The sequence below is a fragment of the Vidua macroura genome, chromosome 13, assembly GCF_024509145.1.
Source record: "Vidua macroura isolate BioBank_ID:100142 chromosome 13, ASM2450914v1, whole genome shotgun sequence".
NCBI lineage: Eukaryota > Metazoa > Chordata > Aves > Passeriformes > Viduidae > Vidua > Vidua macroura.
The window spans coordinates 7,412,485-7,435,690 of record NC_071583.1 but is presented as its reverse complement, the minus strand read 5'-3'; the positions used below and the strand labels follow the sequence as shown (position 1 = coordinate 7,435,690).

At 44.7% G+C, this 23,206-nt stretch overlaps 1 protein-coding gene across 10 annotated transcripts in view; it reads right to left on the bottom strand.

Annotated features, from left to right (window-relative positions):
- The window catches only part of CADPS (calcium dependent secretion activator), a 207,045-nt gene that overhangs the window by 132,642 nt on the left and 51,197 nt on the right, over positions 1 to 23,206 (bottom strand). For all 10 annotated transcript variants that reach the window (XM_053989358.1, XM_053989361.1, XM_053989365.1 and 7 more), the window contains exon 4: positions 2,978 to 3,058. In XM_053989358.1, coding sequence (XP_053845333.1) covers positions 2,978 to 3,058 — 81 coding nt within the window. The remainder of the gene's footprint in view (positions 1 to 2,977; positions 3,059 to 23,206) is intronic.

The window sequence follows — 23,206 nt, the reverse complement described above, 5'->3', positions numbered from 1 at the left end:
AAAAAGCAACTGTTTTGTAGATTTTGAGAACTACTGCTGCAGCAATGATGTTCAGACATCATTGTTCAGACATTATTGTTTTTTTACCCTGCTGCCATCCATCTCTCCAGGGACTGCAATTTTGGCACTGCCCTCACAAACCTCTTCAGCAGTGCAGCAAGGACTGAGACATTTCACTGTGTGCTACCATTAACTTCTTTTATTAGGACTAAAAATGTAGTTTGAAGTGATGCACAACAGTTTAAGTGGAACTATTTAGCTGATGTTGGATATGCAGAGATGCAGATGTGGTCTTAAGTCACCCATCAGACTGGAGATAAAGCTGGGGGAAGTCTGGAGTAAGAAACTATCAAGAGATGCAGACAACAGCAAGAAAGGGCATTAGTCACCTCTCCATGTACTGGGAGCAGAGAGAGGATCAAGAATAGGGAGAGAGGCACAAGCATGGAGACAGGTAGAGTTAGGACACTGAGGAATGACCTGTCCAGCAGACTGGAGCAGAGTGGGTCCAGCCCCAGACAGACATATCACTCCAGTGTCACCACAAAGTCTCATTTAGTTGCTCCTACACGTGCTCCTCCTTGTCCTTGAGGCCAGGTGACTGGGAGGGGGAAAAGGCACCACAGGACAGCAGAGCACTTGCCACTGCAGAGAAAAATATATGTCTGCCTTGGCATCACTAAGCTCTCAGCTGTAATGCTGTTCTATTTAGCTGCTGGAAAAGTACAACACACAGACTGAAAAGCCTGTCCAGAGTCAGCTTTAAAACATCTGCTTGCCACAGAGCGTGATCCTCAAGCCGCCTGGCTCCGGGGCTGGGCTGCACTGAGCGTCACTCTCCTGGGAACATGGGAAGGCAAAAAGACCCAGACCTGTGTCCTGGTAGGCAGAGGCAGGAAAGCTGGCACAACAGTGACTTGTTCAAGGTCACACAACAGCTCAGATGACGCCTTGCAGAGCCACTGGTCCCGTAAGACTCCACAGCCTTTGCTGCCTCTGAAGTGCAAATGTCCTAGTGTGAGTTTCTTAATTTAACAACGAGACATTAATTTGCCTGGAGCATGGAATCTCCAAGACAGACACCTCAGTGCTGGTTTCACAAGCACTGTAAGCTTCCCTGTGCAGCAAATCTGTATTAAAAGCTGCAAATTGGAGATAAAAATGGAAATGCTATCCTTTCACTGAGCTGAATTGTGAACCTGCCCTCTGTTACAGGGAAAGCAGCCTTGCCCAGAAAGGAGGCTACAGAAGAAGATTCAAAAGGTCATTTGGATGCCTCCAAAATATAGTATTCAGGGATCTGAAAGAACAAGGTTTCTCGCAAACAGATGCTGGCAGGACCTGACATTCTGAAGTCTGCTGCAGTTCCATGATGGAGATTAAATATCCCTAGCTGCCAACTGAAATCCAGCTAAGTCCTTTTACTCTAAACCAACCTCCAAGCTGCACTGTTGTATTTTGAAGGTTGAATTCTGCACAGAAATATGTCAGGTTATGTTGAGGAGTTTCCCCCTGACTCTCTCTCGGACGGCCAGCAGTGTCATGGTTTGTTTTCAGCATCCTTGGGGGAAGAATGGAAATGGCAAATTCTCATTTGCAAAAAATAATTCATGAAGCTGCAGCTTCTGCTGGCTGCTACTGAATCATGCATATTGTTGTTCTACATACCATAAAGAGAAAATAAAATAACAAAACCAGGCAATCTTTTTCTCAGGGCCTGGCTATCCATCTCAGAACCAGAGCAGCCGTGCTCAGTGCAGAGGCTTACATTTCACTGCAAATAAACACTGTAGGTTTTCTTGACAATAATTAAGTGGCAAAGGGCCAAATACTGAACAAAAGAACTCCAGTGAGTTTGCTGTTTTGCTGCACCATTGATTGGCCATGTGGTCCTTGGCCATCTCACTAATTTTATCAGTGAAGTGGGGAAAACCAGAGCCTATGTCCCCAAAGAGGAAACTAGCAGATGTTTAACAGAGGTGTTAGTGAGGAGGAGCTGTGCACCACCACCATTGTTAACGCCTGACTATAAATCAATATGCTCTGCTTTTCACATGCAGGCATATCAGTGTGGTTGCAAACAGCTCTGATATTACCTTTCTTATAAAAAATCCTAATTTGGGCCCAGCTCAGTGCTGGGAGGACTGCTGCTGAAAGGAAGGTCCCTAGACTGAGCTTGTCTCTGTGATTAATTTTTTTTTTTGCCTTGTAGTAATGGTTTCTTGATTATCAAGAACAGCCAGACAGATCATTCCAAATGACTTCAGTCCCATTAGGGCTTTATCAGTGACTCAGAGCATCTGATTAGAGGCAAGGATAAAACTCGTCCATACTGATGTCAACAGGATCCTCTCCATCATCTATGGTCCATTGGAGGCCACTGTGTGGGGGTGTGATTTGCTCCTAGGGAGATGGCTCCTTACAGAAGGGTCTCTAGGGAGATTAGCCAAGTGCTTGGTTATCAAAGCTGTTTGGAGGTCTCGTGCCTACTGCTCCAAACAGCAGCAATGTCTGCAAGGGGGGGTAGTGATGGCCTGACTGCTCTCATGCACAGTGTGAACTTCTTTGGGACAATACATCTGAATGACCTTTACTGAGGCAGCATTTACCTACAGGCAGGAAATTGTGGCTCCTATCAGCCCAGCAAAAAACCCAAATCCCATTAGGATGATTCTTTGCTCCTTTTTTACACACCTTACATCCACCTTATTGTCTAGCATAGAAATGTGACACCTCTGAGGATTCACAAGGGATTTTTCAGGAACCTAAACTGTCCCAGCTCATCAGGACATACCAAGAAATGCACATCAGAACAGCTTCATCTTGTTTGTTTGCAGCTAATAATCTGATCACTTTTAACTGGTAATTATTGTGAGAAGAAACTTGTAAGAGAATGACAGGACCTGGGGGCTGCATCAAACTCCTTGTATATTCCTAAATGAAGAGGTTATTAATAATAGTAGACTTTTGTTTTTACCTTGGCAATTTGTTCTGCCATTTGGAGACGTCCATCTAACTCGCGCCTGATCTGCGCTGCTTGCTCATCAGGGTTGTCCAGCTGTAGAAAAACAAAAGGCAAATCAAGGTGAAAAATGAACCAATGCAACACCTTTAGGTGCAGCTCAGTTCTTCAGGCTGACCACCTGTGCTACATTGCTGATAGACAGAGCGACTGGTGAGGGGCCACATTCTGGAACACAAAGGACGAACACAATGTTCACCAGTCCAAGACAGACAGCTTTTGATGCCTGCCCTGCTGCCTCCTGGGGCTGAGCATCCTCACCCTGAGGCGGTCTGGTGCAGTGTAGTCTGGAAAGTTACAGCTACAGTGATGACAAAAGTTCTGATTCTCAGCCTGATGAACGATGAGCTCATCTGTTGGTGCTCACTGGATCAGCTGAAACACCACGTTGGCCCTGACCCATTGCTCTCCACGGCATCTCCTCATCTCTCTGCCTGCACACGCTCACACAGACCTGCACAGGTGCAGGTGGTATTTCTGCATGCTGCTTCACCACTGATTTTCCAGAGAGCCAACACTGACTATGGCTAAGATTGATGGAAAGTGTATTTTTTGATTAGCTTTTGAAAGCCTTTGTTATGGATTTAATTCATCAAAACTACAAAGTGTCCTGACTGTGATCCAAATCTATTGAAGCTTCAATGACTTCATTCACACCAGCTGCACAACATAACCTCCTGGTGTGGTTCATCTTTATATTCCTGATCCCAGCACCAATAAAGAGCCATGGATTATCAGCACCTTTCAGGATCAGCTTCCCCGTTAATTTCTCCATGAACAAATGTACCACACAACTATCCTGCACCAGTGTGGAAGCACCTCTTGGAGCTGCTTCATTAAGGGTAGGAAATGTACAGACCCAGATTTTCATTTCTTTGCAATTCTGAAAGACGGAGCATTATTTGAATTCTATCTGAGCTACAGTAATTGAGGTTAATCACACACTACCCAAAATAACTCAGGAGCTAAAATTAGAAATTGAGGATGCTGCTGTGGAGGAGGGCTGATTTTGCAGTATGATAATGAGCTAACAAACTGCTTCACGCTTTCTGCACTATCTTGATTGTGCAGATGTTTTCCAGTGATGCCACAGGTGTCCAGGAAAGATCTGACTGCAGAAGATTATTTTTCTTAGGAGCCAACAAGCAGCCTAGGCAGTCTCTTTGGCTGTGGTTGAGTGGGTAAGGTATTACTTTCCAGGGCTGTGCTTCCCAAGACTAAGTAGTGACACCAAGCCAAGTAACCTGGTATTTAAAAGAAACAAAAAAAATCTTTCCAGGCTGCATTTTCAGTGATTCTGCATGATAGCTCCATGACAAAAACTGCTCTTTGGGAAAGCAATCCTAGTCTGTAGTAGCCAAAATAACATTTTCTTCTGGTTGTCTACAGAATGGTACTAACGAGACAGCCCCTGTCTGTCCTCCTGGCACATTCCAGCAGATCTCTTGTGACTAAGAGCAGCAGCCCAGCAGCTCAGCTACTATCTCCTGCTATGCCTGGGAAAGATTCCTGTGTCTGGGAAAGGCTCCTGATGCCATCAGAGCAAGCAGAGTATATTTTACACAGCCATAACACTATATGAGCCATTAAGAGAGTAATGCTGGTACTCATAAAATATACTTTGCTTGTGAAATAAGGAAAGGTGCAAATGCGAGGCATATCATCTAAGCAAGACCAAGTAAGGCAACACAGACCTTAATATCATTAAAACTCAATTTCTTAACTAGAGAATCAGCTATTTATTATCTGCCACATGCATGCCCACTTTATATTCAAGTACTTGACAGCCAAATACATAAATGATTTAAAAAGTCAGAGAAAATGAATTAGTTTCGTTCTGCATTATGACTATGCTTTGGGTGTACTGCGAATAAAGCAAAGATATAAATCATAAGGTTGCCCCAGTCAATTAAATGTGAAAAGTATTATAGATTTCAGTATATACATGATTTGTCATATGTACTGGGCTTTTCTTCAGCAGCATGCCACAAATACATGATTTACATAATTTGTAATTCTCAACTGATCATTACCCAACTGCCTGCTGGTAAATTAGATGTTTTCATACGTCTACCCACAACCACATTAGTTCTCTCTGCCTGCCCTGCAGAGATTATCTACATTGGTGTAACAGTTGCTAAAGCAAAAGAATAAAAATTAAAAACTATATGTAGATTAGGTTTTAAGTGGAACCCAAAACTGACCAGCACTGCAGCCAGCCTATCACTGCAGGCATTGCAGGGCAGGCGTTTAACCCCTGGTGAGGGTTCAATTGCAAGAAAAAGACCTTGCAAGAAGACAGGTTTTTTACCTATAAACTGTTAAAAAGGAATAATTTTTAGTGGGCACTAGTAAATAAGAGAAATGGGTTTAAAACATTCCTTATGAGAGTCTGACAGTTTTGATTGCCAGTAAGAACCAGTTGCTGGCCTACAGAAGCAATCCTTTGCTTCCACCCCCCTGAAACAAACTCACTGAGAGAATTTCTTCCTGTTATCCTGAAAGGATGGGAGATAATCCCTGCACATCTTTGAAAGGCAGAAGCAGACACAAACCAACCAGCTTAATTAGTCTGTAAGATCTTCTACAAGAAGCACAGGCACTTGCCAAACCCACATCTGAAGTGTTTGCTGCATCAGAAATCACCCACACATCACCCAGCCTGAGCCTTATAGTTTTTAAAGCCAAGAGCCCAGGCTCACTTCTACTTATACCAGGAAATGTCAAAGGCAGTGCAAGGACATGAAGGGTTTTAGGGGATTTTAAACCCCCATGCTTTTGGAGTCCAGGTGTTTTATTTGAAGTGTTTGTATTAAAAACCCCAGCTTTGGTTTATCGTAGCTTAAAGCCAAACCACTTACAATTGCTACCATGGCTCTGAAAGAGCCACTGGAGCAGTCCAGGCTGCCTTCCTCTTTCCTGCTTTGTGCACAAAGCACTTTGGTTCAGAATCACACATTAGATCCACTCACCTGCCTGGGGACTGAGCAGGGCACAGCTCTCTTGCCATCGACCACAGCGAGGGCTGGAGATGGAACGAACCCTCCCAGCCTGGGGACAATGCTGGTGGCACAAGTGACATGCTGTACACAGCCCTTGGCTGGCTGCTAAGAGCACAGTGGATCTGGCTGTTCCACCAAACACGGATTGATGGGGCACAGTCCCATCAGACACAGGGAGTGAAAGAGCACAGGAGCTAAACCCACACCCTGAGCTCAGCTCTGCTGGGAATAATGTTGTAAACTACAAGGGTTTATGATGAAATAACACTGTTGGAAGCTAAGAGAGTTTGTAATGACAGGATGCAACATACAGATACAACCTTCAATGCCTGGCATTTACACTGTGGATGTGACAGGTATCGTTGCTGTAACTGCCATCAGCACCAGCCAGAAACCACCGGGACCATTTAACAATTTAATCCCTCCCTGCCAGCCACTGCTAATGCCGACTCCTGCTTCCCAGCAAAGGCAGCAGATGTCACAACACCCCTGTTCCTGAAGAACAACTGGGGCCTGTCCCAGGGCATGTCCCCTCCCCTGTGAAAGGTTACAATGTGTTGGTGGATCCAGTGGCTCTTCCATGACACGTGCTCCTGCAGAGGACCAGCCTTTTGCAACAGGGTTCTGGAAAAACACATTTTAAATGCTCTGGCAGTGCAAATGCTGAGCTGCAGCAACCTGCTTTATGCTGCATTGGGAGCAGAAACACTCCTGGCTTTTATTCTTCTGGAAAGGAAAACATTTAGTCCAGGTCTCTATGAAATCCTCAGCTATTGCCTGTGTTGGTTTTCCTCCCCAGCAGTATTGGTACCCAGGAACAGGTGATCAGGTGGGCTGCTGCTGAGCAGGGACTGTCCTGGCTGGGGACACTCTCAGTGATCCCAAACACTAATTTTCTCTATCCCTGTATCCAGTACACCACCATGCAGCTGGGGGCTCTGAAAATGCCACTTTTTGAATTATTTTCTGTGGCTGGAGGACTAAGACAAAAGCCATGACCCACTCATGTTCTTCCTAAGCCTGGCTTAATTTCTCCCAAAATAATTAGTGCAGCCAAATGCATGTGCTGTGCATGGTTATAGGTGCCAAATACCTCAAAGAGGAAGTTTCAAGGCACTCATCCTTTAACATGCCGGGAGCTCTGTAGCTCAGCAAATGGTTGATTAAGTATTTCAAAGCAAACATGCTCATGGTGAAGGCTGAACAAGATCACAATATGGGTGACAATTTTGAGGCTTTGATGTAGGGCTTTAGGAGAGATCTTTGTCTCATAAAAGGTGGTTTCATTTTGTGATGCACAGTGTGAGAGAACACTGAAAAATTCATAAGCCAGATCAATTAATAATTAATCTGTCAGTCCAGGAGTACTCACAACATGTGGCAACAGCATCACGGAGTGCTCCAGCTGAAAGGAACGTGGCCCCCAAAGTGACTCATGGCAGGGATGCCCTTGGTTTCTTACCACAAAGCTGCTGTTTTAGGAGATAAAGTGCAATGAGGCAGGACACAGTGGCACCACGTGGCACACATATGCTCCCTGTCAATGCCACAGACTGCTCTGCAGCATCCTTTTCCCACTAATGGTGAATATTCCTCTCTACAAGCAGCCAAGGGCAGTGGGATGGCAGCAGTCTGGTGCTCAAGGCCCTGACCTCTTCCCACAAGTCTGAAGCAGAAAGCAGAGGAGGATCTGAACATTCCCTCTTCAGCTGCAGGTGGGATTCTAACTTGCCTTTAAACTGGGAACATGAATGATGCTAAGCTGCCCCAGAAGGGTAAGTCACTAATGTCCTGGGCAACATGCTCATCCTCTGAGCAGCAAACTGCAGCCCACAGACTGCTGGCTGCTTTGATCTGAAACAGAAGCAGGGACAGCTTCCCCATGTTAGGCACCTCCCTGCATCAGCAACCACGGCAGCATCTGCATAGCCCAACTATGGATTCAACAACTCTCACTCCTGCAGTTCCAGAGAGGATTTTGAAAGACCTGGAGGGACCTGTAGAACATGTCTTCTTCACCAGCCTTTAGGATTGCAGTGGCATATGATTCCCCAACACTCCAGGGGAGTGATCTCCTGGTGCAACTGCACAGTAGGGATGCTTAAGGCTACCTCTGGCCACTCAGAGCTCCCCAAATCAGTCTTTGAGGTTCAGTCACACAGAATCTTCCTAGTTCAACATAAAGTTCCCCTTAATTCACAGAACCTGTGCCTATTACCTCACCAAAATTTTCTTTTTCCCTCCTATCAGCCCTAGCTCCTCACATAACCCCAGGGTTCCAGCACCCCAAAATGTGACAAACCCCCTCCCCTGGGGAGGAGATTACCTTATTTTGCTCATGTGTAGGTAAAACAGGCTATGCTGCAGGGATTCGTTCATTTCCCTAATTCAGTAAGGGCTGCACAGTTGCTGTTTGCTGTGGATAGGTGCTGGCTCCTGCCATCCCAGCAAACTCTTAAGATTATCTAATGTACACCTTCTGCATGAGAGCACTCAAGGGGTCCTGGGAGGCTGATTTAAAACAATAGGAAGGACTTGGATAATTCAGTAAGGGCTGATGATTGTCTCTTAAAGAGAAATCTTATTTCATGCGTCACAAACTTTAGGGTTGCACTAGATTTGTTGGTGAAAACATTCCCTGGGATGTAGAGCAGCCTCTCCCCACCTCAGTGTGAATCTCAGAGTGCTGCAATACATCTCTGTGCCTCAGCAGCCACCAGGGCTGTGCAGGCTCTCACCCGTTACATCTGCCTGTGAATGCTGGGACCACACCTTCACCAGGTAAGGTCAAGAGGTCCACCCTTGGATTCACCGTGGTCTGAGTGCCGTCTTAGATAGCTGTTTATCCCATGAACTGAGATGATTTTCCACCAGAGCAGCTCTGGTGGCACGTGCAGGCAGAGGTTTCTCGTGTTCTCTGTGCTGCTGGCAGCAGCACCCATGGGTACTCACTGCTCATCTGCAGAGTGCTGATGGATCACCAGCACGAGCTGGTGCCATGGCAAGGGCAGGCAGGTGCCAGGCATGGATCCTGTGCAGGAAAAGATGATATCTCTCCATGCCCTCTCAGTTCCCAACCTGCCTTCCACCACACCTCTCCACAGCCTTGCCAGGCTGCACCAAAGGGTTGAGGAAAGCTGAGACAAGCAAACTCTGAATGCATCTTTCCAGCAGGTTGTGCAAAGATACCTCCAGATTTATGTGCAATGATAAATCAAAGTAAATGAGAAACCAGATTCAGCAAAACAGGAAGGGGAAGAAAAAAGTGCTGCCTGCCTTTGCAAATGTTTTGCAAGCTGTTAAGAAAAGGGATGGCAGAGCACGTCCACTCGGAAGACACGCCCTTTCCATCTGTGGCCAGAGAACTTTTGAACCCTGCAAATCTCTCTGCAAGATCATCCATGCAAGGTGTATGACACTGAAAGGGATTGAAAACTAAAGCTGTCCAGAGGCTCTGACCTCTGAGCATGCCTTAATACCATCTTCTTATGGCATTGCATAAGGATGCTTGGAGGCGTGTGGGCAGCATACGCTGAGCTATGGCACCATGAGAGAAACTGGAGCACTGGCTGGTCAATGCTGCCTGAGGTACATTTAGCTTGCCTGTGTTTCCTTATCATATGCTGAATTTTACATCAGTTAATGCAAAGAGAATCCCCTGAATTTCCTAAATATGGCAATAAACTACTATTGAGTTCCAAATAAGTTTTACAGCTAGAATCTGCTGTAATTAATTCATCCCAATCCATCATGGAAGAAGGATCTACATATCCTCAAATCCTCATCTTTGATTAAAAGCTTAATGTTAGACACATTCATTGCTTAATTCTAAATGGGCTTTGGCTTTTGGACTTAAAGTAACTTGCAGAGGACCTAGTCCAGCAAAGCTGCAGTACCTTGACACTCAGCAGGATTAAATGTGACAGAATAAGATGTGGGAACATCTCCAATGGTGTCTAGGCAAAAATTATTTTTTTGCAGAAAGCTCTGAGCAAAAAACTGGCAAAGCAGGAACTGGCCGTGAAACAGCAATGTTTTGGTTCTATATGCTAAATCAGCAGAAAAAAAGGGAGAGGGAATGTAAAGAGAAGTTTATGGCTCCCACTTTTCAAGGACTAGGATAGCAAAGATTGCAGTCCTGCTCATTACAGTTCATTTTTGTATTTGTGAAGTTTAGATTTATCACAACCACAGATCTAAAGAGACTGACCTCCTGAACAGGCTGATGTCTTTCACACTGGTTTGATGCAGCAAACTTTCCCATGAGGTCAGGGAGAAAGCAGTCAGGAGAATTAAACCTCTAGGCAGCAAATTTCCAGCACATAAGGAGGTTGCTACATGTTCTCAGTGGATGGCATCCTATGGTGGAGGTGGGAGCTGAAGCTGCTAGTCTCACCTGTGAGTAGGATCACAGAAGTCTCTGTATAGGTCACCATCAGACCCCCTTCCTACAGCAACAGAGAACTGGAAGGGAACTGCCTTCCAGTGCAGATGCAGCTATTTTAGTCCCTCTGACTTGCACCTAATATGCTGCTCACTAATTGGTATCAGCTTATCAAAATCCAGAGCAGAAACATCACATCTCTAAGTCCCTTTGATCAATACATAACAACAACTATAAATGATTAATAAGCAATCACTATTGCTATGCTAAATTACTATATTATGCTAATTGAAAGTTCAATTCTTCACTTTTCTTAGAGCAGTGCCCAAACATCTGTGCTCTGAGTCATTCAAAGGTTTCAGAGAAGTGTACCTCAGAGAGAATCTCCTGGTTTTGAACAGAAGCGGTATCAGCCCTTAGACATATCAAGCCTATCTAATCTATCATTGCATTTCAGAAAAGCCACCTCTTTTAAAAATAACTAGCATTCAACAACATAAAAAAAATCACAAGAAATATGGATTGGAATCCTAGCTTCACTAATTGGGAACATCTGCCACCTCTCTTACTGCCTGATCCCCTCCAACAGGACCTATTCTGCTCCTGAAGAACCAGTGGCACAAAATGGATGTCTGGCATCTCTGAGAAGGGCCATGTGGACCTGAGAGCTGTCATGTGGGATCTAACCTCACATAATACCCTTGCGAGATGCTCTGGCACCTGCATTAAGGATCAAGGATGTGAGAAGAATTGAAGGAGACACAGAAAAGCAGCAAGAGGCATAGCTATGAAGAAACAAACACAGGGAGCAAAAATGTGATGCTTTTAAAAGCAGTGAGTCTGTAAGTTGAGAGGAGGAGGAATACAGCACAAGGTACCATGTGTGGGGAGAGCTTAGCAGGTGGGGCAAGTCCCCCATGGGGTGCACCATCCTCATCCCCTCCCTGGTGGGGACAGTCAACCCAGCAAACCTCTACACAACAGAGAAAATGCTGTCATTTGTCCATATTAAATGTATGATAAATAATTTCTGTGTACAGACACTATAACAATTACAGAGTAAGATGTTTCAGCCTGGCAGCAGCAGCTCCTGCCACATGGCTGGACAGCCCAACTCCCTCTGCACAGATCACGGCACTGTTGCTCCCAAGCCTGCACTGGCTTTACTCTAATCAACTCAAACCATGGCCCTGCATGCATCCCTGCCTCAGATGGGCAAACAGCGATGAGCTTTTGGGGCCCTGGGGTTTGTAGACCCTAGAAATTCCTCCTAGTCTTAGAACCATTGCCCTCCAGATCTCATATTGATGCTCAGAGCAGGGTCTGGGACCACAGCAATAGTATTGCATGTAGGGTCATGAGCCTCCAGTCTTCATCATGTTACCACACTGCAGACACCAAACATTTCCTTTTCTTCTTGTCAGGGAGCCAAATGAATCCTAAATGGCTTTCCTGACCATAACACACACACAGCACCAGCTACAGCCCTCAATTTCTGACACACCAGCTGTGAAGGCAAGAAACTGCAGATAAGAGAGCATCGAGGCTTTGAGGACACCACCAGACCCAGTGCACAGCACAAAGAACAATTCGTTTTTTCCAGACCATGTATCGCATGTAATAGAAAATATTAACTCACATTCCAAATATTTATGAAAAGTTCAGACATAATTAAACAATTTGCAGTTGAAAATTAACAATCTAAAAATTCAGCCATGTAGACAGAGAGTAATAAATATAACTGCAGTTAATGTAAGCTGATTTCAGTACAGCTAATACAGCAGCAACAGAAAAAGGCAGTCAATCACATCCCCTGTCATTAACAGCCTTCTCCATGTGAAATATTATTATCTGAACCTTTCAAGCTGCTCTGCTGTCCCAGTGTGTGCAGGAGAGTTGTTTGCCTACAACCTGCTCCAGCTGGAGCAGAGGGACAAGGTGTCCATCTGTCCACCACCTCTAGGTGTCTGTCTGTCTGCCCTAGTCCCCCACCAAGGCTGTCCCTGCCTTCCCATGCCTGAGCCCAGCCACCATGAGAATGCAGCAGCCAGGCTGCTGGGGAGCATTTTGGAGCAGTGCCTGCACCTCCGTGCTCCCAGGGGGTCACAGGGGCTGTGTGTGAGGATCCCAACAGCTTGTGGATGGGAGGACCTGGGCAGGAAACACAGCAGTGTTGTCCTGATGGTTGTGCACTCTGTTCATGACAGCACCAACACCAGCTTTCCCCCAGTCCCACTCTGGGCTTCACCCACTGCCTCTCAATTGTCTTTCCCTAGAGCTCAGTAGGGATCGAACCTCCAGACAGAGCTTTTCCATCCCCAGTGGGTGGAGAGCTCTTTTTCACACTGCTCCACTAATTATTCTCTGTATTTAAAGCCAAGTAAAACACTAATTGCCCAACACCTCCATCCCAACCCAGGCTGGACTACCTCAGCCCTCAGCACATGTTAGGATACAACACAGCTGGAGAAGAGGGAGCAGCCTGAAGGAGAGGGCTGGGATGCCAGCGGGGATGGCACAGGCCTCAGCAGCAGACTTCCATGAACAAAAGATTATGGATTTAAGGATGGGACATGTGCTGGGTGGTGGGTCAGGCCCCAGTGTAGCTGCACAGTGACTCTTCCAGACAGCTCTTCTGCCACAAACACTCTCATCTCCTACTTTCTGAGGAAATACGGCTTATTTCAAACCACAGTCAGCAAGGCATGACCTCTTTCCTTTGAAACTGCTAGCAGGCCATGAGGCTTTTGCTTAGAGAGTTAGGGAGAATATACTGGACACTCAGAGTATGGCATTAGTCTCTGCTATTGTTGAAGTCCCTCGGTGCTTTCTGTGTGGCAGCATTCTGAGAAAATCTGTTCTCTGATCCCGTTTCATCTGAGTCTACCCTCAATCTTCCCTTTAAGCTTTCACCAAGGACAATGCCCTTTATATGCAGAAAAGACATGTAAAAGAGTATTGCAAAATATACAGCTGAAATCCAGAAGTGAGACAGAGCACAACCATGACTGCAGGTCTGAAGCACCAGTACCTGCTCATGTCAGCCAACTGCTGCAGTTCTTTTTAGAAATTAGGAATAACATCAATAAAGAGATTAAAGAGAAAAGCCATGCTTAAAGCATTCTCATGGAATTCAGCTTTTTTTTGCATCCTGCTCTGTAACCTGGTAAAAATTGCACTGCTAGAACCACCCTCTTACTTCAAATGGAGGTACCGCCAGATGTTACCAGCAATAAACCCATGGGAATAGACACATACGGAACATAAGCTGAATCCCTTCCCCTCTCTTTCTTATTATTAATCAAAGATCCATGGAAATCAAGGTCAGGAGAGCAGTGCTCAGGGCACTAGAAAAAAATTATGCATGTGTGCAACCCATGGGGTTAGATTGCTGTCCCTGCTGTATACCCTCTGCATTGTCCTTCTCCAGAGGAGTTATAAGGAAAAACAACAGGGAAAAGCAGGCTCTAACAGGACTGATGGCCCAAATGCTGAGAAAACTGTTAAGACAGGTGGAAGAAAACAAGGGAGCTCTTGCTAGGAACCAGCAAAGCTGGGAAATGCTCTGGTATCTGCCTGTGCTGCTTCGCAGGTGCAAAGGAATCAACTGAGGTTTATGCTGTGACCTTGCATGAGAGCTGAGGGAATAACAAAATCACTTGCCTCACAGGCTGAGCAAAATCCACAACAGATTCCACCCTGTCAAAAAGCATTCATCTTCAGACAGGTTTCTTCCCTACATTTTTATGCAAACTTAAAAACCTAAGCTGTCCTGTTTCTAGAATGCTCAGATCCATCTTAAATCCATTCTCCTACTCTTTTTTAGTGAAATTTAGAGTGGAGGGTAAAACATTGCTGAAACAATTCAAGCAGTTCCTTAAAGACCTGAAAAAAATGCTTCATTCAGCCCAAATGTGCCTACATTGTAAACCATGTGCAGGCTCACTCCACAGCGTGCATGTGCTGGAAATTAAGAGATGTAAGATTGCCTCTTCCATATTCCACTGGGAGAAAAAGCAGCAATCCTGTCCCATTTCTTCCAGAGCATTTTCACACCAAGCCAAACACCTCCCAGCTGTGCCAGATGTGCTTTCCATCACAGGTAAAAATGAATGGAAGGGGTGACAAAGCAGCTGGCTCTGCAAGATGCTGGCTCATGTGAGCAGGAGCCCAGCTGAGAGAACGAGTACACAGGCGTGGGGAGGAGAAAATGGGCAAAGCAGAAAATCCCATCTCAGCCCCATCACCACGCAGAGTTATTCTGGTTTATGCTGCTGGCAGCCTTCTTAACTGCACAATGATACACGCTAAAAATATTTGCCGTTTGGACTAGATTTCATGTTTAAAAATGTATAACAAATAATTACTTGTACAAGCACAAACCTTATAGCTTCTGCTTCTGAGCAGATGGGAATTTGTAACAAACTTCATCTGGCAAAGCAGTGTCCCCTCATCTGCCATCACCTCATCCTCACTGCCATGCAGCACCAAGTGCTCCATGCATGCCAGCCCTGCTTCCTAACACGGGCAGCTCCACAGCAAAGGCTTTTGGCTGCAGGTGGCCAGGGAACAGCTCCAATCTGCCTGGCTGCAAGACTCTTTTTCAGAACCCACCACAACTTCCATTGCAGACTAAAATGAAATAACAAGCCTAGACAAAGTTCAGTTAAATAACTGATTCTATATTCAGCAATAACACTCATGGTGTCCAAAACACCATGCCCAGTCATGGGATGGATTCCCAGCCCAAAATTAGCCACTTGCTCGTTCCTGTGCAATCTCTTGTACATTCCTAGTAAAACATCAGCACACAATTGCTATGTTAAGGCCCGACTTTCCATTTAACCTTTAAGCATATCTGATAGAAAAAGATCCAGTGTATCCTTCAGGTGAGAGAAAGACTGTCACAACCTTTGCCCAGTGCTCCCAACCCTGACTATCAGTGGCAGCCAAGAATCACTGCTTTGATCCCAGTTTTACTGCTCCTGTACACAGACAGTTACACATTGCTCCAATACATCTGCAAACAAATGACTTGGACCATTTCCCTAGGTGAGTCAAACCTTTAGCTCTTCCTTATCCCTTCACATAACTCTCAAGACCTTTCCAACATATTTTTTTAGTACAGATTCCAGACTGGGATATAGGAGAGGGTTTTTTGCTGCCCTATAGAAAGACAACACTTTCTCACAATGTTTCCTGGGGTGCCTTCACATGTGCCAAAGGTTTGGCACCTTGGCTGGACACCTCAGCATACCCACTGAGGCTGTGGCTGCATCCTGTTCTCCTTGCCCACCAGTGTCCTGAGAATCCTTAGCTGATGCCCACAAGGCATCAATCAGACACAAGCTTTGAAAACCTTTCACAACTCTGTCACCACTTTCTCAGGTACCTTGTTACCTTACTGCAAGTCTGACTCTTCTTTAAACACTATTTATGACAGCTTGTACTTCCTCATTGCTTGTTTTACTTTAAGTCCTCTCCAGGGCCTCTTTTGAAGCAGAAAAAAAAAAAAGGGGGGGGGGGGGGTATGGATGAAAAAAAAATTTAAAATGAGCTGATTTGCCTCTAAATTTTGGTAGCGGTTCTCTTGAAGGTTACAGGCTTGCATCCCAAGAAAAGCAAGGGCATCACAGTGGTTTCACAGCTGGAAAACAGGGCAGGCAAACTGCTGTAGCAAGGTAGGACTGGCCCCATATGCAGTTCAGCTGTGCCCACACACCCTCCCCAGGGTTTTCCAGACCATCCCAAAGCAGCTGGAAAAGCTCTCCACACAGATCACTGCCATCAGACCAGAGCAATGAGTTTTGCTTCATCTTAAGGCAGGAATCATTGCAGCCTGCAGCAGACAGCCAATGACACTTTTCAAGGGAAATGCTCCAGTTCCAAGCTGAACTCTGGCTTACTTGGTGAATTTTTCTCAGACCATCCCTTGCCGTCAGCTGCCCTTCCCTTCTCCAGGGATCATATTGGCATAGGACAATGCATGTCCAGCAGAGTTTACAGTTACATCAAATTTCATGCTATCAATGAGAATTTTCTTCTTTTTCAGCAGAAAAGAAGGGTTTTTATTTGATCCGTTTTTCTTTTCCTCTGCTCCCCAGCACCCTGGCATACCCCTTCCTAGCAGCCTCTGCACAAGGAGAGTTTTATTATTAAAGATTCTTATGAACTCTTTGTCTTTGAACAGGAGAGATTTACTTTTGGCTGATATATGGCATTGAGGAAATTCAGACAACAGTGGAGAGAGAGAGTCTCTTCTGCTGTGGCATGCTGGCATGGCAGGATGCCTTAGGGAGACAGATGTGCCTCCTGTCCTGCCCTTGCACACTGCACTGCCCTTCCCTCCATCATCCCCTGCTCTACTGCTACCCGACTGCAGACGAGACAAAATATAAGACAGAGATACCAGGGGGGGTTCCTGGCTTGCAGTGGTTCACATGGTGCTGCACATGATGGTGGTAACCACTGATCTGGTTAAACAAAATGTATTTTGATTGTCATCATCCAGAAAACCACTCTTATTTTGAAACAAATCAGATTTTCCCAAGATCACTAATGACAAAGCTCAGATCAGGCTCATACTCTGATGTTACAATGCCAGCCTTTCAACTCATATATTTAGGATAGAAATAGATATTATTTTTTTCATTGATGCTGCTTTTGTTTTTATCCATACAATGGATGAAACTGCAACTGGCATTATGATAGGAAAGTGTAATGATCCAAATTACATCATTGAACATATATTTGGCTATTTTAATTGACAGAAATAAAACTTCTACTGCCTGCCAGACATCCTCAGCTGTTTTGCAGTTGCCATACATAAAGCCGAACAAAATGGCCAATCAGTGACCCTGATTAATTGCCTATGTTGACTGTTAATAAAGGGATCAGGAGTTACGCAGCTGGGCAAAGGGCTGCACGTGAAAGCAGAGTCACCTCCCACACTGAGCAGGCAGGGCTGGGGGAGCAGCAGGGCTGCAGCTGCTACCCCTGGGGAGAACAGCAGCTCATCAATGAGCCAAACCCACGTCCAGTTTTCCTCTCCTGCTTTGCTAAGGACCATGCTGTCAGCAGGGACTTCCCAGAGGAAAGCTGTTGTACCAGCCTCAAAGAAACCAGTGTTCCTCATCTCAAATACTGCAGATGTTCATGGGAAATCAGACCTTTTTCCAAATACTGCTGCTGCTGCACACCCATGAGGGGCCACTGTAACATGAAAGACCTCTGATATAAGCCAGTATTTAAGAGTGCATTGCTCTTCTATTAATCTAACTGGCATTATCCCCTCTAACTCCATTCCCCTCAAGCAGACCCAAACCACGCTTCTCTTGTCTGACCTGACCAGCACTCTCCCACACAAAGTTATTTTGGAATCATTTTGACAGTGGCAGCCACAGCTCCTTCAACTAACTTACACTCAACTGATACCTAACCATCTGAGCACAACCATTCCCAGACAAAATCTACTGTTATGGAGAAAAAGGGCAAATACAGAGAAAATCTGTAAGCAGAAAGGTCAATGGAGAGCAGAGTTAGAAGGGGAATGAAAATGACCACTTGGTATTTTACATTTTTCATAGAAATGCAGAGTAATAGAATGGTTGGGGTTGAAAGGGAGGGAACATAAAGACCATCTTTTTCCAACCCATTCTGCCATGGGCAGGGACACCTTCCACTAGATCAGATTGCCCTAAGCCCCATTTAACCTGGCCTTGAAAACTTCAGCAGCGGGGCATCCACAGCTTCTCTGGGCAACTTGTGCCAGTGTGTCACCACCCTCACAGTGAAGAATTTCTTCCTCATCTAATGCTCTCCTCTTTTACTTTAAAATTGCCCCCTCTTGTCTTATCATTATCTGCCTGTGTTGACAATAAGAATTTGGATATACATAGGAAGGGAATAAGACTTCAAGCCATGAGAGGATGGTGAGTATCATGATGGGGAACTGTTGCTGATATTACACCCTGCATCAGAAACAAAGAGCGCTGGATTTTAATGTGATTTTAAAACTCAAAATAAAATGCTACGCTTGGCAAATAGCATTCTCATCAGACCTAACAGGCATCAGGGGCCTTAATAAAATTATTATGTCAATAATTTCTCCACGGACAATATCTCTGTTTTGCAGCTATTTTGCCAGTCCTGGTCTCAGTTGTGCACATGGGTGCACAAGACTCCTGGCAATGGCAGCCAAACACATTTCTGCAGCTCATTCCACCGATGTTGCACAACATGAGCTCTCCAACAAACTGGCAGAACTATCAGCATGATAAATGACTGGTGCTGAGAAGAAACACGAGGCCATTTAATTACTCCACTATTAGAATTTTATAATTTAAAACACCCAAAAGGCTTTCTCCCTGTCAAGTTTGGACTTAATTAGGTCACAGAAAAAGATAGTTATATTTAGCAAAACTCTCCACAGAAGAGAACAACTCATGGTCCTCAGCCTGGGAAAAAGGGAACTTGCCACTGATGCTCCTTCTGCTAAGGAACAGCCAAGGAGTAAAGCCTCCAGCATCCCACTGTAATTTGTGTTATCTTCCAAGATCTCCCACTTTTGCTGGTGACTTAATGTTTTGATTTCTGGGCCCTACATTTTACATTTTTATGTTGATATCTGGAGCAAAATACCATCAAAGTAGACCTTGCCCAGATTCCCTTCCTGTGGACTAATGATGACTGGAGATGTGCAGTTCAAGTGCTGCTCCCAGTACAGTTGCACACACAGGCAGCAGTCAGGCAAGGTGCAGAAATGAGCTGCACCCATGAGAATGAGCAGGTACTTAACCAAAACTCAACAGGCTGCTGGGCGAAGTCTGGGTGCCTGACCTGTGGCCACTGTCTGTCACTGTGCCTGCTTCCTCCACAGCACCTTTTTAACTGCAAACATCATTCACCACGCAGCACATTCAGAAGAGGACAGCAAAATTATGCATCTGTTGTTTGTTCTCATTTATTGTGGGAAATGCCTGTAATTTTAGCTGTCGTCTCTTCTGCACATCTGAGGAATGCTTAAGGCTCAAGCCTGAACACACAAGCAGGCAAGCCTGGTTCCACCAAAGCCCACAGGGCACTGGAACCTGCCTGTGGCTGGGGCACAATAGGGTTCAGACTCCAACCTCCACCCCACACTGTGCTCTCCTGGGTCACCAGCACTCAGGGCTGGCATACAGAGCTCTTGGGGAACTCCACTCACTTCCCTGTCACAGCTATCAATGTTTCTACAAAGACTGCATGACAAATAATATTGTGCCATCACCTCCCCATCTTCTTACTGTTCTCTGTCACAGACAAAAAAACTGCATCAAAGGCTGGCTACAACACTTGAAAAACACATGCACAGAACACTGCTGTTAGGAAACATCACTACTTTCCTGCATTATACAACAAAATCTGTGCTATGGAGGCCAACACAGTTTTCACATGATTTTAGGCTACTACAGGCCTTTTAAATACATGAGAAATTGTATTTGAATTTGTGTTGCATCCAATTCCCTATTGAACTTGCACTCCAATTTCTCACAAACATGAGTAGAATCAGATGTTCCAGAAAAAATGTAGTTTATTGAATATGAAAACTCAGCACTGAAATTGAGGTAAGAAGCAGGTTATGTAAGTTAGGGATATTGAGGCTGAGCCTTTGAAATGCATGAAATCTACTTTGCTGATCATTCCCCAATTTATAGTCAGCTCAGTGGGAACAAATATGTGCCTACTTTGATATCCTTTTGAAGAAAATTCTTGGCATCTCGTTTCTGTTAAGAAATATACCTATTCTCTTTTTAATTTGGTGCTTTTTAGATGAAAACTGGAAGATTAGCTGTATTTTATATTCATGAAGTACTTTCTATGGCCTGATCCATTCAACTCCCAAAGTTTCTTCTGAATTAAAATTACACTATCACATCCCAAGCTGTGACATGAAGCATTTTTCAAGTTGCATGGAACACTGGTGGCCTTAAGAATGAAATGTGAGGAATGGAGAAAAGGACTGGTGATTTTTTTTTTTTAATAACTCCCTTTTATGGAATTCTGAACACAATATGGACTGCAAAGAAGCAGCCTTGAGGAAACTACATCTTACAGAAATAAGATTAGAGAAAACCTAGTAAAATATTGATGTAGAACTTCCAAAATATTCCCTTAGTGGATGATGTATGTCAGAAGAATGATCTCTCTATATAACATGATAAAAAGAAAACCAAAAGAATAGTGTGTAACCTTAGGCTAGCACAGCTCCGTGGGAACCAGTCCAGGCTCTCTGACAAGACATTGCATGCTGAAATGAAGACCCTGGAGCTCTGGCACAAGCCAGCATGACCATGTTATTGCCCCCATTATGTGCAAGTATGATGGTATCTTTCCATTTTGCTCCTGAGACAGGCATTAAAAGTTCCCCATGAAGGTAATCACTGATAAAATACATGAGCAAGGATTGAAGTGCTGCAAAGCACTGAGATTTTCATGTGGAATTCAAATTAGATTTAAAGACCTACATGCAAAATTAAATTCTAGCAGCACCATTGTATTTCCAGTTAAAAGGAAGAGGAAGAGGAAGAGAGAGGCATTAACATAGTGCAGGGTCATGCACCAGTTATGTCTTATTAAGTATTCCAGCCTTCCTTAAGATAAGCATCACATATGGGTTCTTTTGCAGCTAGCAGTTCCTTGCTTAAAGAGAGAGAGGTCTGGATAACACCCCTTCTGTCTCCCAAGGCCTCCTGGGCTGATTGACAGGAACATGTACTGCAGGGAACAAACACTGCTCAGAGAAAAAATAAGATTACGTTCTCCAAAAGGGGCCAGTGGGGGCATTTCTTTGCCATGTCTTCTGCTCATCATCTCTGGTTGAAGGAAAGACAAACAGGAGGAGTGACATTTTCCTTTCCTAACAAGACACAGTCCACAATGTTTCTCCACATTGAGAAACTGGGTTTTATGTATAGTGGCTTGCACTGAATTCAAAGTTAGGGAAGCAAGAGAGACTGCTTCAAATAAAGACAGCATTTTGAGAGCCAAGTCCCACCTTTGGAAACCTTGGAACCAGACCCCATGGAAGCCAACTCAGACACTGCACTCTGGCCCATCTCAGTTATATTTTATGTTGGTTTGTTTTTTTGGTTTTTACGGGTGAGATTAGCAATAAACATTTAATTTTTATGTAGCACATTTAAGTATCACTCTCGCCCCCCTGTAAAGGACAACATTTGGCTTGGCTTCTCCTCAGGCAGACCCACCAGGTGTTTTGAGGCTGGATACCTTGCACAGTGGCAATGTACTCCATGGGATCATTGGGCTTTTCAGCATGAAGTGTTTTTTTCTAAATCAGCAACTTCTTGTCCACTTGCTCCCCCATTTTTCAGTCTCCCCTCTGCCAAGACCAATACAGGTAACACCTCTGGAGTCTGTACTTTGTGCCATCCCAAATCTCCTCTCCACTGAAATGGTTTCAAGCTGTAATTCCTCAATGTTGTCACACTTAGTGATGCTCAAGGACTCTCCTATTTCTCAATCCTTTTCAAAACCTTCCACACTGCTTCAGCATCTCCCTGCACAACCATACCAGGAAGGGTCCATCTTCCCAACCCTCCCTCTGCTCAGAAGTGGAAGCAGGCAGGCCCTTGCAGAGGACAGACACCAGGACAGCTCTCCCAGCTGGTATCTCAGGATCAAAGTGCTTCCCTTCCCAGAGACTTCTGCTGCAAATGACAGCAGATCAACACAGCAGCTAGTTAAATCCTTCATACTTTCCCCAGTCGCTCCTACCTAGAGCCAGGAATTCACAACTCAGCTTCCTCTTTTCACAATGCAAGGTTATGATAGGGAAACAAAATTGTATTAATGAACATTGATTTGATCAAGCTCCTGATCTGGGGGAAAAAAACCCAAACATCTAGTTTAGAAGCAGAAAAGTCATGTAACAACTATATTTTCAATGAAAGAAGAGAAACAGCAGTCCTTATATAAAAGGGCTAAGGTAGGTTGGAAAAGTCAAGTTCATCAATATAATGTTTTATAAGGTAACCATGGTTATTTTTTATGCATTCCTTTGCAGCATGAATGCAGATGATGAAAAGTATTCATGGGCCAACTGAAATAAACGTAAATGTAAAAGATATCTTGATGGTAATTTAAGCCTTAAACTGCAAAAATTAATCAGTCCACACAAAGAGACAACAAAGAGCGTTCAGCTGATGCTGCACCACAAAAACACCTTGTTAATTAGATGAGGGTAAAAAGGGTTTTTATCATTTCACAAAGGATGAACATCTTGAAAATCACCCTGATGTATCTGCAGGGATCCATGATGCTGAAGTAGGAGTTGTCCACATGGCCTCTGGATAAAGTACAACTGCTTCTAATTGAATGTGTACAAGCTGGTGGAAAGGCAGAGGAAGGGGGTCCCAGCAAGCTGCAGCCCTTTGTGCAGTCACTCATGGGCTGTATGCATGATTCTGCTCCACTGCTGCTTCTTGAGAATGTTTGGCATGATCTTCATGAGACTAAGAAGCTCTCTTGGTGGCTCTTACCTTGCTGGCAGGTGGTGGCACCCTTACAGCGAGGCAGGGGAGCGGATCAGAAGTGGGGGACGGGAAATGGTGTAGGTGACCAGTTGTGACAAATCACAGAGTCTGAAAAGAAGGCTTCAGTTCAGAGGAGTTCTCATGGACTCCTGCAGCAAATAATGAATTAAACCTATCTCCAGAACCCCTAGGAAGAGGGGCTCCCAGCAGCCAAGATGTTTTGCATGGTAGCAGAGAGCTGAAATAAGTGGCTGCTCCTCCACTC